Source organism: Elaeis guineensis, chromosome 6 (genome assembly GCF_000442705.2).
Source record: "Elaeis guineensis isolate ETL-2024a chromosome 6, EG11, whole genome shotgun sequence".
Taxonomy (NCBI): domain Eukaryota; kingdom Viridiplantae; phylum Streptophyta; class Magnoliopsida; order Arecales; family Arecaceae; genus Elaeis; species Elaeis guineensis.
The window spans coordinates 116,014,662-116,030,008 of NC_025998.2; the positions used below are offsets into that span (position 1 = coordinate 116,014,662).

Sequence of the window (15,347 nt, forward strand, 5' to 3'; positions counted from 1 at the left end):
TTAAAGGCTTACAGTGACTCCGAGCTGGTCGTCAAACAAATTCAAAGCAATTATGAGGCTCGAGGAGAGAATATGGTAAAATATCTCCACAAAATCAGAGACCTAGCATCTGTGTTTAACAAATTTAAAATCCAACAGATATCTAGATCGGAGAACTTTACGACCGACCTATTGTCTAAACTAGTGACATCGACACCATCTGAGTTATCCAAGAAAATTTTCTTTGAAGTGATGAGCTGATCAAGTATTGAAGAGTCGACGACCCTAATACAAATAAACAAGAAATTTTCCTGAATTGACCCACTTATCAGTTATCTTAAAGATGGGGCGCTACTCATAGATCGAAAAGAAGCTCGAAAGATAAAGTATCAGTTGTTCAGATATTTTCTTCATAAAAAAAAACTATATAAGAGGTTTTATTCACTATCTCTTCTTAAATGCCTACGACCATCTGAAGCTGACTATACGCACTCAAGGAGGTGCATGAAGGTATTTGTGGGAATCACATAAAAAGGAGAATATTGGCTTATAAACTCCTTCGACAGGGCTACCATTGGCCGACGATGCAAAAGGACTCCAAGACCTATGTCATGTGGTGTGATAAATTCCAAAAGAACTCCAATATACAATGACTACCCACAGTGCCTATCATCCCCATTTGCGTCCCTTGGCCTTTTGAGTAATGGGGGATGGATATCCTCGGCCCCTTCCCATAGGCCTCAGGTCAATGCAAGTGTCTGCTCATCGTTGTAAATTACTTTACTAAATAGATAGAAGTCAAATCACTGGTCTGCATCACAGAAGCAAGAATGATAGACTTTATCTGAAAATCAATCATATATCGGTTCAGTCTATCTCGAGCACTGATCACCAACAACAAACGTCAGTTCATAGGAGCTAAGTTCGAAGAATTCTGTGAAGAGCATAGGATCTCACATCATCTTACTTCTATCGCCCATCCTCAGGCTAATGGTGAAGTTGAGATAACAAATCGGACTATCCTACAAGGTCTAAAAACAAGGTTAGATAGAGCCAAAGGATCCTGGGCCGATGAGCTCCACCATATGCTTTGGACATACCGGATGACGTCAAGAGTTCTAATAGGAGAAACTCCTTTTTGGCTTTTGGGATGGTAGTAGTCCCTATTGAGATTGGGATCCCATCGATACGAGTTAAGAACTATGATGAGCAGACCAACTCGGAGAGGCTGCGCACTAACTTAGACCTTTTCAAAAAAATTTGAGAAAAAGTGCATGTCCGAATAGCAACCTACTAGCACAAAGTTATTCGATACTACAACTTCAGAGTTTGGAACAAGATTTTCAAGGTCAGCGACCTAGTCCTATGCAGGACAGAAGTTTCTTAACCTAGAAAATGAGACAAGCTAACCCCAAACTGGGAGGGCCCATACCAGATAGATGAAGTCATCAAATCAGAAATCTACAGGCTGAAACAACTAGATTGAATCCCACTCTCCTGACCATAAAATTTGAAAAATCTTCGGATATACTACCAACAATGTATCACACAACTCTCCTCAATAAAGTTCCTATTCATTGAAAGTTATGATTTTTTGTTTGCTCGTCAACTTGTAGTCACGAAAAATCTGAAAGAGCCTTTGATTGGCTTTAAAATATGATGGTCTTTGATCAGTCCGACTGAAGGAGCTATTGATCGGCTTTAAAATGAGACAGTCTTTGATCGGTCCAACTGAAGGAGCCTTTGATTGGCTTTAAAATAAGATGAATCGATCATTAAAACAAGACGGCCTTTGATCGGCCCATCTAAAAGAACTTTTGATCAGCTTTAAAATGATACGACCTTTGATTAGTCTGATTGAAGAAGTCTTTGATCGACTTTAAAATGAGACGACCTCTGATCGATCCGATCAAAGGAGCTTTTGATCGGATTTAAAATAAGATGGCCTCTGATCGGCCTGACTGAAGGAGCCTTTGATCAGTTTTAAAATGAAACAATCTCTGATCGGCCTGATTGAAGAAGCCTTTGATCAGCTTTAAAATGAGACAGCTTATGATCGGCCTAACGAAAGAAAGATTGCCAATCAAAAACAAACATACACACATGACACATGGTGAGGAGTAAACTAACTTTTCATTAAAATATTTACGAGAGATGATGCTTCTAACACCGCCCCCCCCCCCCCTCCAAAAAAGAAAAAAGGATGAGGAGCTCAATCCTCATCCGAAGAGAAGGCCCCTACCTTCTTATCATTGTTATCAGGGAGGAGGTAGTGGAGGTCCAGCTGCGGCATCATCCACCATAAGCGGACCTTACAACCTTCAAAATCGAAGACAAAGACAGTGGCGGCAATACCGATAACGTCCTTCTCGAACACCGTCAAGGCCTTATAGTCCTGGATGCAATGCTCACCGACCACATGAAGGATCCACTCAGTAGAGGGGGCACCCTCACCCTTGGTAAGCGGCGGCGACAATGGGACAAACGACGAGGAAGACTGGCTGGACCCTTCCCTCTTCACCTTTTTTAATGAAAGGGCCTTTTTTTTCGCGGCCCTCCTCTCCTTAATCAGGTTCTTAATGGATTTTTTCAAAGGCATCATGGTGACAAAAGAAATAGGAAGTTCTTGCAAGTACTATAGGAGAAAAGATGGCAGATGAATTTCTCACTAGCCATTAGTCCCTTTTATAAGCATAAGCACCCACGCTAACCGCCAATCGATAGCTTTGATACTGTGGCTGCCCCCCCTAGGCCATAAATGGCATGACTTCCCAAACTTGAAAGTCAACTCAGGTGGTGCTTCATGGACCGAAACATCACCATGTGGCGCACTCCTACAGGCCTAATGTTCCTTCCCAGAATTTATTCGAAAGGAGCAATAATCGTCATTCCCCACGATCGTCACCCAATCCAATCGAATTCACCTTGAATGCATCAGGAGTTACAAAGCATCAAAACACCGACCACAATCAATACATGGGACATCTGGCAAGAAAAATACCGATGAGTCCTTGTCCGAAGTATGAAACGGCCCATATCATTACCAAGCGAAAGAAAAAAGTAATGAAAAATAAGATAAGTAGTCATTATTACATTCATATAATCTATCATGACTACAGAGACGTCATCACTCCGAGCTAATGACAACAAAAATTTTTACATCGAACCACGACCAACCCCGACCTTTGAAACTTCATTGGGAGCTCCATCATGGATCTCCTCACCATCGGATCTGAGCTCACAAATCTTCATGCCATGAGACCTACCCCAGAAGATAGAGGGTTCGACATCGCCTGTGGGAGAAAAGCTTGAGAGATTAAGTCATCATCTATAAGAGAACTCGACATAAACAAAAACTACTCCTTCCACCCATGTACGGAGGTAGGAGCACCCTTTATCAGAGGAGAAATCCTCCTCTGATAAGAGAAATACCATCAGTCCTTAACAAATAGATGCTTCTTGATAGTGAAAAAAGATTGAAAAAGATAGACAAATGATTGCTGTCGTAGGCATCAAAAATAAATCACTAACTTAAAACTATGTAGATAGTAGTGAATTAAGATTGAATCCACAGGGATCAATAGGGTTATGTTCACTTTTAAGTAAAAATTTTAAAAATTTAAATTAGATTGCAAATAAGAAAGAATGAAAATTTGGTTAAAAGAAAGCAAAAGTTTAAATTAAACAGAAATTGCAATTAACAAGCAAGCAATTAAAGAAGGTATCTCAAGGTTTCGATTCGATTTTTTTTAAATATAAGTTAATTCTTTATCAAGTAATTAGTAAAAATATGATTGATCCCCAATTATAACCTATCTCGCTGAATACAAATCGTAGTACTTTGATCTGTCCCTATGTAGTCATAGATTATTCTAAAATCAAATCATAAAAATAAATAAAATATCCTATAATCATATCTCAATCATAGCCTATCTCGTTAAACATGAATTGTACTCTTAGATCATGACTCGTCTCTACGTAGCCATAGGATATTCAAAGACCTAAATTATAGTTTAAACAAAAAGTACAATTCTTGAAGTAATGAAAAAGCAATTTTATTCATGAAAAAAAATCATTACAATCAAGCTTAATTGCATAACAAAGAAACTAAAATATAAATATTAAAAAAAAATCTCATCTACTCTCTTGGAGACTTAGAGTTTAACCACACATGGTGTCTGCAAGCATCATCTTCATGAAAGGAAGAAGAAGAAGAACTCTGACAACCACGCTCTTTTTCCCTCTCAAAATCCCTTACAAAAGCTTTAAAATAAAAGGAGAATAAAAAGTTGAAGATGGATGCTCTCTACCATCTGTTTGCTGCTGCTCCCATCCTTCATAAATTCTCCACTGTTTCTTGATTTTATAGATAAAAATTGGGCTCAATTTGAGTTAAGATCGGACTTTTAATCATTGTTAAACTTGTAGATCCCTGCCAGCCATCGAATGTTGATCAAACAATCTGAAATTGTGTTCAAATCATCCTAAACCCAATCGGCATCGATTCTAACCGTCGGATCAAATGTCAAATCAAATCCCACCCGTTGATCAATATATAGGAAAGCTTTAGAACTTTATTCACCATCAGAATCAACCTCAACTGTTGGATCTCAGTTTGGAGCATGCTGGGCCATTGGATCGCACAACAGAAGCTTCTTTGATTTATTCTCTCAACCGACAACTCCCAAGACTGTCCGATCAACTCCGAAATCCAATCTGGACCGTCTGTCAGTGCAAAATCTCAGCCTGCTCCATGCACCACGACTGTGCACTGATAAAAAATTCTATAGACCATGCTATTGAATCCGTGAACCGAGCGGTCAGTTCACCGTGCACCAATCGGCTAATTGGGTTCAGGTTTGAGCCATTTTGACTTGATTTTGGGCTGATTTTGAGCCCAATTTAGTTTGAATTTATGCTTATCTTTGTCTCTCAAATTAGAATATATTTTAAATCTGATTTGCTCCAAATTTAAATCATTCTAACTCTTGAATCGAGCTCTTTATATTGACAACCATCTTTCCTACAAAACATCAATAGAAGCATTAATTCTTAAAAATAAAGATAAATTAATTAATAAATTAATATTTTTATTAACATGTTTATAGTACTTATCACATCCCCCAATTTGAACTTTACTCGTCCTCGAGTAAAATATGTAAATCAGTAATGTGTACCAAATTATTCTTGAATTGAAAGTTATCCTAGACCAAGATGTTCAAACTTGAGGGGCCCGCCTACTGAAGCCCTTGTCGACTCATGATCGCCTATGACTTTTGTCGAGCTAGTCATCGATGTCTATCTAATCGATGCTTCATGCCTTGAGCAAACGAAAGCCTACCGATTACTGCTTGGCAATCCTTGTGCATAATCGTCGATACTTCCTCATCAGCCAACTCTAATAACTCAAGCTAATGAATCAACGGTGTGTCTGAATAGCTAGCTCAGCCCAATCAGAAGATGGTCGTTGGCCAATTATATCAGGCCGACTAACCACTCTCTTCGGAGTAAGCCTTTGGCCCTTAACTTTCTCACCTAAATGCGGCCCAAGGCGACCGACTCTTAGTCGTCGAGACGAGGGCTTAGTCGTCGCTGACCAGCCCTCATCTCGACGACACCTAATTCACAACTCAATTCAAAATTCAATATTTGCCAGACGATAACTATCACGAAACTGATAAGACAACCACAACTGCCGCATCCCAAAAATCTCAAGCGATAGTTTCACACCCTGCGCAAATCGTGCCCTGATTAAGCAGGATCTTGCCAACCAACTTGTCAATTGAAACTTCAACCCTCCACCCATAAAAGAGGCTTGAAGAGGACCCCAAATGAGGTACGCCATTATTCTGCCTCTCACGCTCTTCCATTTGTTGAACGAGAATTCTAACTTGAGTGTCAGAGAAATCTCGCCAGAGCAACCTTCGATCAGAACTTCTATGCAGGTCACACCTCCGGGAGGCCCACTTCGCCGTCCACTCCAATGTCCCGATGCAGTACGAATTCTCACACCAACAAGGATAATAATAAAACATGAATTTTTTTATAACTCTACGTACCGATAATTCAACCGACTCATGTAACATACTTGAATCAATTTACAAAAATCCTCTTTTTTTCTTAAGAAAACCAACCTTGCATGATCTATACCGCTCATTTTCCACTTGAATCAATCTATAAAAATCCTCTTTTTTCTAAAGAAAACCAACCTTGTATGATATCCTATTGCTCATCTGTCTTTTTAGGAGATTTTTGGTTGGAGGAAGTTGGAATCTGGAATAAAAATGAGAATGGATGATGTCCATTCCAACCATTTAATTAAAAGGAGTCCCATTCTGATTCCGATTATGAAGCAAAATAGGAATGGTCCAAGCTATTTAAAACTCAATCCTTATTCCTCCTTAAAGATTCAAATTTCTATTCTACTTCCAATTTCGGTCACAAACCAGATGCTTCGACAGGTTTGGCTATTTCAATTTCGATCCCTATCCATTCTGATTCTCATTCTGCTTGCGAATCAAACATCCCGGTCTCTCATTCTTCTTCCTTGAGCCAGAGTACTCCCTCTTTCCTTTCTAGTTCTTCTCCCTTGAGTTACATTTTCCCTTTAAAAAAAAAAAAAAAGCGTTAGGTACCCTGGGAGAAGAATTCCTCTGGACCCGTTTACACCACCAAGGAGAGGAGAACTTCCTTCCCTAGTTCAATCCCATCGCTTGACTAGCATCTTCTCTTCCCTTTCTAGGATAGGATTTTGGGATGCTTGTGTTCAACTGGCTTCTTCAATTGAGTGGTCAACCGGTAACCTCTGAACAGACAATGGAAATGGGCTGGGCAAGTCCATGGTTTAAACTTACAGGCTAAAATTACATATTCAATAGGCAGGTCTCTGAATATAGATCTCAGGTTCGCCTTGTTCCAAAATTTGGTTCAAACTGATGCTGATGCTGATGCTTACATCCTATTCAAATCCTTTAGACTACATGCAGGCTGTTGTTTGTATGGGGAGAACTTGCACTTCGAAACTGGGAAAAGAGAACAGCAATGCAAGAGAATTTACATCAACAAGTTCCATCCTTGAGTTGAATGAAAAGTGTACTTCAATACTATTTAATTAATGATAATATACTGAATGCCACAAATAGATGCTGAAAATACACCTTCTGTTTTGTTATTAACTCCTTTTTTTGAGAAATGGAATTTGCTCCCAATCCACCCAATGGCCTGCTATCACCCTACCAGAAATCATGAACTCGAGTTTATTGCTAAGGTGCAAGCTTTGAGTATAGTCTTGTAAAGACACTGGAATAAGTAATCAACTTGGTAGCTATATGTTCAAAAAATTTTGGCTTTATAGCTACCAATAATCCTTACAAGAACATGATCCATCTCTGAAATGGTGGAATCGACTCCGATCTCTCACAACAATCTCCCGATTGTAAACCTTTGATATAAGTTTAGTCACCAAATGGCAATCTGCGCACACCCTCAAGTTCTTGACAATCCTAATTGGCACCCCTGGAGCAGAGTTAAGCAGTGCAAAAGCTATGGCCAGTCTCTCACTGTGGTAGTTCAATGCAGTCTCCTTCTCCTCCTCCTCTATGTCAGCCAACACATTGGTCGTGCGAGGCACATATCCTTCTAATCTTAGTTTGTTTGCAATCTCTTCAAGCATCACATATATCTCATCACTCTGCGAATGCGACCTATCGCCCATCACAAATTCATGCACACGATTGCCCAACTCCACAAGGCTATGCCCGGGCATCTTCCTCACACCTCCCTTCAACATGCTCCTTCTCAGCCTATGGACTTCCCCCCACCGGCCGACAGCCGCATAGAGATTGGACAGAAGCACGTAATCTCCACTGTGCCCTGGATCCAACTCGACAAGCCGTGCCCAAGCAACATTCCCAAGATCCAATCTCTTGTGCATCGCACAAGCTCCGAGCAATGTCCTCCACACGACGGCATTGGGCGCCAATGGCATGTTCATGATATAATCATGCGCCTGCTCCACCAAGCCAGCTCTTCCCAAGAGATCAACCATGCAGCCATAATGCTCAATTTTCGGAACTATGTTGTATTCATTCTTCATCCTATTGAAGTATCTAAACCCCTCGTCGACCAACCCGCAATGGCTACAAGCATACAAGACCCCGACCAATGTAATCTCGGTCGGCACCAGCCTCTCCCTCTCCATTGCACTGAAAAGCTCGAGCGCCTCCTTGCCAAACCCATTCACCGCCAGGCCAACAATCAATGAAGTCCACGACACAACAGTCTTCGACGCCATCTCGTCGAAAACCCTGTAAGCCTCCTCAATGCTCCCACACTTGGCATAGAGATCAATGAGCGCATTCTCCACATGGACGTTCCCATAAAGCCCCACTTTGACCAAGTACAAATGCGCCCTCCGGCCGAGTGCCAAGGCACCGAGCTCGGCGCAGGCGCAGAGCAAGCTAACCATAGTAAAACCATCCGGCTTGACGCCGCTGTCCTCCAGATTCATCTCTCTGAAGAGCGTGAGCGCTTCATTGGGCCTTCCATTGGTAGCGAACCCATTAATGATAGAATTCCAGGTGACCAGGTTTCTCTCGTCCATTTCCTCGAACACCTTGTAGGCGCTCTCAAAAAGGCCACAGGTACCATAGAAATGGACAAGGGTGTTCTGGACGAAGACACAGGTCTCGAGGCCGTTCTTGACGGACAGGGAGTGGACCTTCTCGCCTTCTCGGAGAGCCATGAGCTTGGCGCAGGCCTTGAGGAGGAAAGGATAAGTGTGGGTGTCCGGGGGGATGGCGGCGGCGAGCATCTGGCGGTGGACGAGGAGGGCGGGGCCGGGGCTGTCGCTCTCGGCGTAGCCGCGGATCATGGTGTTGTAGGTGAAGACGCCGGGAAGGTGGATTTGGGAGAAGACGGCGGCGGCGCAGGGGAGGGGGGAGGGGGAGAGGGAGACGAGGGCGAAGACGAGGTGTTTGCCGAAAGCCCGGTCGGAGAGGGGGACGCCGGTGCGGATGGAGTGGGCGTGGATTTGCTTGATTTTTGGGAGGGATTTCCATGTCTGGAGGAGGGCGATGCACCGCTTGAGGGTGGGGGGTTTTGGGGCGGGTGAGGGTGGGGGAGAGGTGGTGAGGGAGGAAGGGGTGGGGTGTCTTTTGGTGAGGAATGGAGGGAGGAGTTGGGTTAGGAGGGAGGCCGAGGGATTTAGTATGGTGTTGGGGGGTTTGGGTTGCATCTGGCCATTGAAGTAGGGGTGGGTGGTTCTATGATGGGCTTTATATGCTTTGCATGTATTAAACTTGCTGCACCAGCAAATTTTGGAATAGGAATATTTTTTTATTATTAGCCACTTAATAATGTCCCTGGAGCCTGCAATGCCGCATAGGACTCCTTTGGGTTTGGAACAAAAAAGAAAGAGAAAAAAAAATATAAAAAAATTAAAAAAATAGTTTATATTTAATTTTTTTTTTTAAGAATCAATTTTTTAAAAAACACATTCTTAAAGTTCTTTCTGTGAACTAAATGCGTCTATGGTGAATTTCAAGTGCAAACTAAGGATGAATGCCTTGAAGATTAAAAAGCAATTTGAACTCAAATATGATCTACTTAAAAATAACCGTAGACAAGTCTTTGGGGCATAGGGTGTCCTCATCTCGTTATTGCTTAGCGAGTGTGGTTACATGAGATTGTAGAAACTTCTCAGGCACATGTATATGGAAATAAGATGGGTATCAAGTTTCTAATCTATTTATGTTGTGGGCTTTATTTTCAACTAGGTTTAGGGTAAAAGACAAAGTTCCGACTGACTACTTTCACAAAGCACAAGATATGGAAACAAATCTGTTGTGCGCACGTGTTAAGGTTACGGAGCCTTCCCCTCTCCACCACTACGCAAGGTATTGTCCGCTTTCTCCGACAGCGCCGCCCATACGGGCCGCACACGATCGACAGGTCACGGTTTTGTCCTCTCTACCCCTCTTAGGCAAAAAGCGCCTCACGGGATAAGAGGGAGCCCGCACTACTTAAGCACATGCACACACCAGAGTTGCCCGATGTGGGACTATTAAGGGAGGTCCCCCCACAGCCTGCCCACAACAGATGCCCCACATTCTGGAGGGTGCAGGTGTTGAGCGACAGGAGGCGGGTTATCCCTACCTGGCGCGCCACTGTTGTGCGCACGTGTTAAGGTTACGGAGCCTTCCCCTCTCCACCACTACGCAAGGTATTGTCCGCTTTCCCCGACGGCGCCGCCCATACGGGCCGCACGCGATCGACAGATCACGGTTTTGTCCTCTCTACCTCTCTTGGGCAAAAGGCGCCTCACGGGGTAAGAGGAAGCCCGCACTACTTAAGCACATGCACACACCAGAGTTGCCCGATGTGGGACTATTAAGGGAGGTCCCCCCACAGTCTGCCCACAACAAAGTCATTATATGTTCATACAAATTGTATGTTGACGTTCTATATTAATATATTAGATGTATATTAATGCATTTTATGCTACAAGATTTGCTTCATTCACTCGAATGATTTAGACTTGCACAAATAATGGATTGAAATCAATCATTCTTCACAATTCTTGACAATAGGAAAATCAAAAATCATTCTTGAATTCAGTTGATGATAAATGAAGGTTGTCTAATAGACAACCAATTAGCTCAAAGTCCTACAAATAAAACCAAGCAGATTCTACAATATGCACTTTAATTTGAGCCTTCGGTCCTCACCTGAGTCAAGTTTAAGGACCTCAAGAAAACAAGCTCAAATGACACATTTTCTTCAGATAAGAAGTACATCCATTTGAAAATATAGTTTTATCATTTGAGATGCATTATACTCTTCTCAAGAGAATATGGTATCTACTTCTCCTAATTTCAAAATCGGTAATAAAATTTCTAAATCAAAGATCTGCAACATTGATCATGATCTGGATCACTAAAATGCACAAAAATAAAAAGTCATATATTCAAATATTCTCTAAGCTATGCATCATATCGATACACATATGAATAATTTTTACATTGTAAAGTATTTAAATAGGGAGTCTACCTTATTGGTCATGATACACATATGTTAAAACATGTATAGATTAGAAGTTGATAGATACTTATACTTAAATCATGGTAAAACAAGGGCTCATATCATTTTTGCCAATCACTTTTGTATTCACCTGATGCCTAGATTAGAGACTACTAAAATATATTTTTCTTTTATTTGTAGATATTTTTAGCAATATAGATTATAATCAATGTATGGATTTTAAATTTGGATGCCTCAAGGGGAGTAGATACCCTCCCTAAGAAGAGCATAGACTATCTAGTACCATTTGAGTTAGACATCATAGCCCAACAAGATACAGGTTAATAATGGAAATCAAACCCACCTAATAGTGTGTCAACAAAGGTTAACTCATTATGGTCCTCAAACACAGTGGGCCAGGTTAGGTGGGGAAGGTTTGAGTTAAGCAAATGGATCCAAGTCAATTTAATTATGCATTCTGAACTTGGTTAGAAGAAACCTGTCTGTAATTCATTTTGTTTCAGATTTTAATAGCAGCATTATTTGTTACAAGATAAAGAAGAGTAAAGGGAAGCAATGTGCCAGTGTCCATGTTGGTGCATGTCTGGAATGATTTGGCCTTGACATACAGGCTAGCCCCCACCTCGGGCTTCTTTTTCGACTTTTTTAAACAAAATAAAAATACCTAAAAATCTTTAGAAAATACTGAAAATAAGTAATTAAATATTACCAATAACATATCTTTTATCCCATTAGGTTCAAAAATCACAACCATTGTCAATTAAATCTGAAAATACATCAAACATAAAGAAATATTACAAGAAAACTATGAAAAAATGGTTAAGGCAAGCTCAGACTGGGCTTTAATGCCCAAGCCCAACATAGTCCATGGGCCTAAAACCTTTACCCAAGCCCCAACAGGATTGGGCAGGCCAGGCAGTCCATTCAAGCCATGAATAGGTCTAGTCCCATGAAATATTTTTAGAAATTTTTGGGATTCCAATGACAACCCTTAAGTCCGTTAAAGATATCCTTGGAGCCTAGCAAAGTTACAAATTAACTAATTTAAAAAAAAAACCTAATGGGTGCCTTTTGTCGAAGCTCTCTCCCACCATGAGATCTAGTCAAGTAGCCTATCATATTTTTTTCATACTAACCACAAATTTACTCCCACCCTTATCTCAATATCACACCCTTAATCCATCACTCGAGTTAGGCATATAACATGGGTGCATATTCCATGGGCATAGCTCCAAAGAATATACAAATCCTTAAAAATAATATAAGTATCAATAATATTGGAGAATATATAATTCATGTTTATTATAAGTAAAATAAATTATTTATACTATTATCAAATAATAGAATTACCAGCTACAAGTTCTGAGCACTTAAGAGGTATCAAAATTATCCCTCCAAACCTTAGCGAGTTTGTAAGTATCTTAGAGCTCTAAAAAGAGAAATAAAAGAAGGGCAAGAGCTAATAGCTCGGTGAGAACCCAACCACCCCCCTACCTAAAAATCTTTAGAAAATACTGAAAATAAGTAATTAAATATTACCAATAACATATCTTTTATCCCATTAGGTTCAAAAATCACAACCATTGTCAATTAAATCTGAAAATACATCAAACATAAAGAAATATTACAAGAAAACTATGAAAAAAGGGTTAGGGCAAGCTCAGGCTGGGCTTTAATGCCCAAGCCCAACATAGTCCATGGGCCTAAAACCTTTACCCAAGCCCCAACAGGATTGAACAGGCCAGGCAGTCCATTCAAGCCATGAATAGGTCTAGTCCCATGAAATATTTTTAGAAATTTTTGGGATTCCAATGACAACCCTTAAGTCTGTTAAAGGTATCCTTGGAGCCTAGCAAAGTTACAAATTAATTAATTAAAAAAAAACCCTAATGGGTGCCTTTTGTCGAAGCTCTCTCCCACCATGAGATCTAATCAAGTAGCCTACCATACTTTTTTTATACTAACCATAAATTTACTCCCACCCTTATCTCAATATCACACCCTTAATCCATCACTCGAGTTAGGCATATAACATGGGTGCATATTTCATAGGCATAGCTTCAAAGAATATATGAGTCCTTAAAAAAAATATAAGTCTCAATAATATTGGAGAATCGCCCCCCCTCCTCCGGTCGAAAAAAAAAATCTAACTGGTGCATTTTCTCAAAACTCTCTCCCACTATGAGATCTAGTCAAGTAGCCTATCCCATTTTCTTCATATTAATCATAAATTTACTTCCACCATTGTCTCTACATCACATCCTTATTCCATTACTTGAGTCAGGCATGTAACACGGGTGCATATTTCATGGGCATAACTCTGAAGAATATGCGAGGCCTTTAAAACAATATAAAGTCTCAATAATATTAGAGAATGTATAATTCATATTTATTATAAATAATAAATAATTTGTACTATTATCAAATAATAGAATCATCTAGCCACAAGTTTTAAGCACTTAAGAGGTATCAAAATTAATTCTCTTTTCAAACATTAGCGAGTTTGTAAGTAACTTGGAGTTCTAAAAAGAGAAATAAAAGAAGGGCATGACAACCTCTCCCCCCCGGGCCCAAGCCCCTAAAAAATAGACAAAGACATGTATTGGACAAAAGTTAAAAGTAATTTTTGATAATAAATTTAAAAATTAGAATAATATAAAGATATCATTATCATCAAATGCATATTCAAAATAACTAATACTTGATTTCCTCTATCTCTCACTACATAGGTGACAATATATCAATAATAATATAATTAAACTACTAACTTCACATTAATTAAATAGTTCATTCATATTTATAATTTTTCATCAAGGATCCATTTTAATAGATCACACCGGTGTATGAAAGTGGTTTAATTTGAAATTAGTTTTGGGCAAACCATAATTATTTCTTTTACCTATGATGAGACAATGATAGTATCATATTTTGAGTTGGTGGTAAATAATGATAATATCTTATTTTCAACTTATGATGAGGCAGCGATAATGTTACATGTTTAACGTGTGATGAAATAATGATAATGCCATATTTTTAACTTATAATGGTGTAATTAATATTACTGAGACCAGCCCACAACCTATGCCTATGCATACATTTAAAGAGTACATACCAAGAATTAGTTATTTTGGCTTTAGACTATTCACATTCAGGTTTCTAGCTTGTGATGGATGATGATAATATCACATTTCTAGTCTGCGATAGGGCAACCATAGTACCATATTTCAAACATATGATAGGGCAACAATAAACATAGTTATTCCAAAACACCACATTCAACCATCTAGTTATGCAAGTTTCAATTTTTTTGATTGCAAACATCATCATACTGACATTATAAAATATGAAAATAATAATATTTTTTATGCATAATTAATTAAATATTTACTTTCATATATGTCAAAAAAATACATTCATATAAGTAAGCATGAAAAAATGGATTCTTACCTCAATCAACAACAAAATCCAAATAAAATATGTCCAATTGAAAAATGCACCTAACATATCTAAAAAATTTAATATTAAGGAAGTAGCCACTAGATCTGGAATTAAAAATTCTCCTCAAATAATTTCAGATCTCTAGGGATTTTTCTGAAGATCCGGCTCCCTACCATGAGACAAAGGTCCTAAGGGTAAAGAAAAAAACAACCATCAATAAGAAACTCACAAAGAACCAATACATCATGGAATTCAGAAGTGAAAAATCATATAAACTTGCGTGAAAATATCCTATTGTGGACCTCTCAACCTAGCCTCACTATATGGATAGCCCAAAGAGTTTCTGAGTGTGACACATGTCCATTCCTTAAAGAGTAACCCAGAGGGTTCCAAAGTGTGTGTCTATTCCTCGAAAGTTTGCAGAGCATGCTGTGCTTTGAGGAGCATATGGTTTCAAAGGAGTCTTCTAATGGAATCAAAAAGGGAAAAAAAAAAAAGATAGGTGTTGCAATCTTAATTATTGTTGGATAAAAGAAAAGACATGCCTTTATGTTTTTTTTTGGTAAAGAAAAGTATGCCTTTATGTTGATGTGATAGATAGTGATGAGATCCCATTTGAAGCTAGATTAAATTAGAAATAAGAAGTTAGTTGTCATACATCTTTTTTTAGTTAGACTTAAGAATTAAAAAAATCTTTTTCTTTCCACTGGACATTGCTAAGTGTTGGAATAGAGAATGCACTAAGCTTGGCGTACTTCCCATCCAATTTTTAGGATATCTGGTCATATATCCAAAAAAATATATAGCAAAATTTTATTCGATAATATAAGATAGGATATTGTGCGTAGGTATGCCTAGGTACTTATTTTATGCACATGTCATTTGCTGTA

General features: G+C 39.3%; 1 protein-coding gene across 1 annotated transcript; it reads right to left on the reverse strand.

The window, feature by feature from the left end:
• Positions 1–7,058: 7,058 nt before the first annotated feature.
• LOC105046723 (pentatricopeptide repeat-containing protein At4g21065) lies at positions 7,059–9,214 on the reverse strand. The gene has a single exon (XM_010925405.3). It carries the CDS (start codon positions 9,212–9,214, stop codon positions 7,334–7,336), a length of 1,881 nt encoding a protein of 626 aa, XP_010923707.1. The 3' UTR covers positions 7,059–7,333.
• Between the last annotated feature and the right edge of the window lie 6,133 nt (positions 9,215–15,347).

Excerpts from the sequence above, each read along its gene's own strand:
- LOC105046723 (XM_010925405.3), bottom strand. The coding sequence starts at position 9,214 with ATGCAACCCAAACCCCCCAACACCATACTAAATCCCTCGGCCTCCCTC.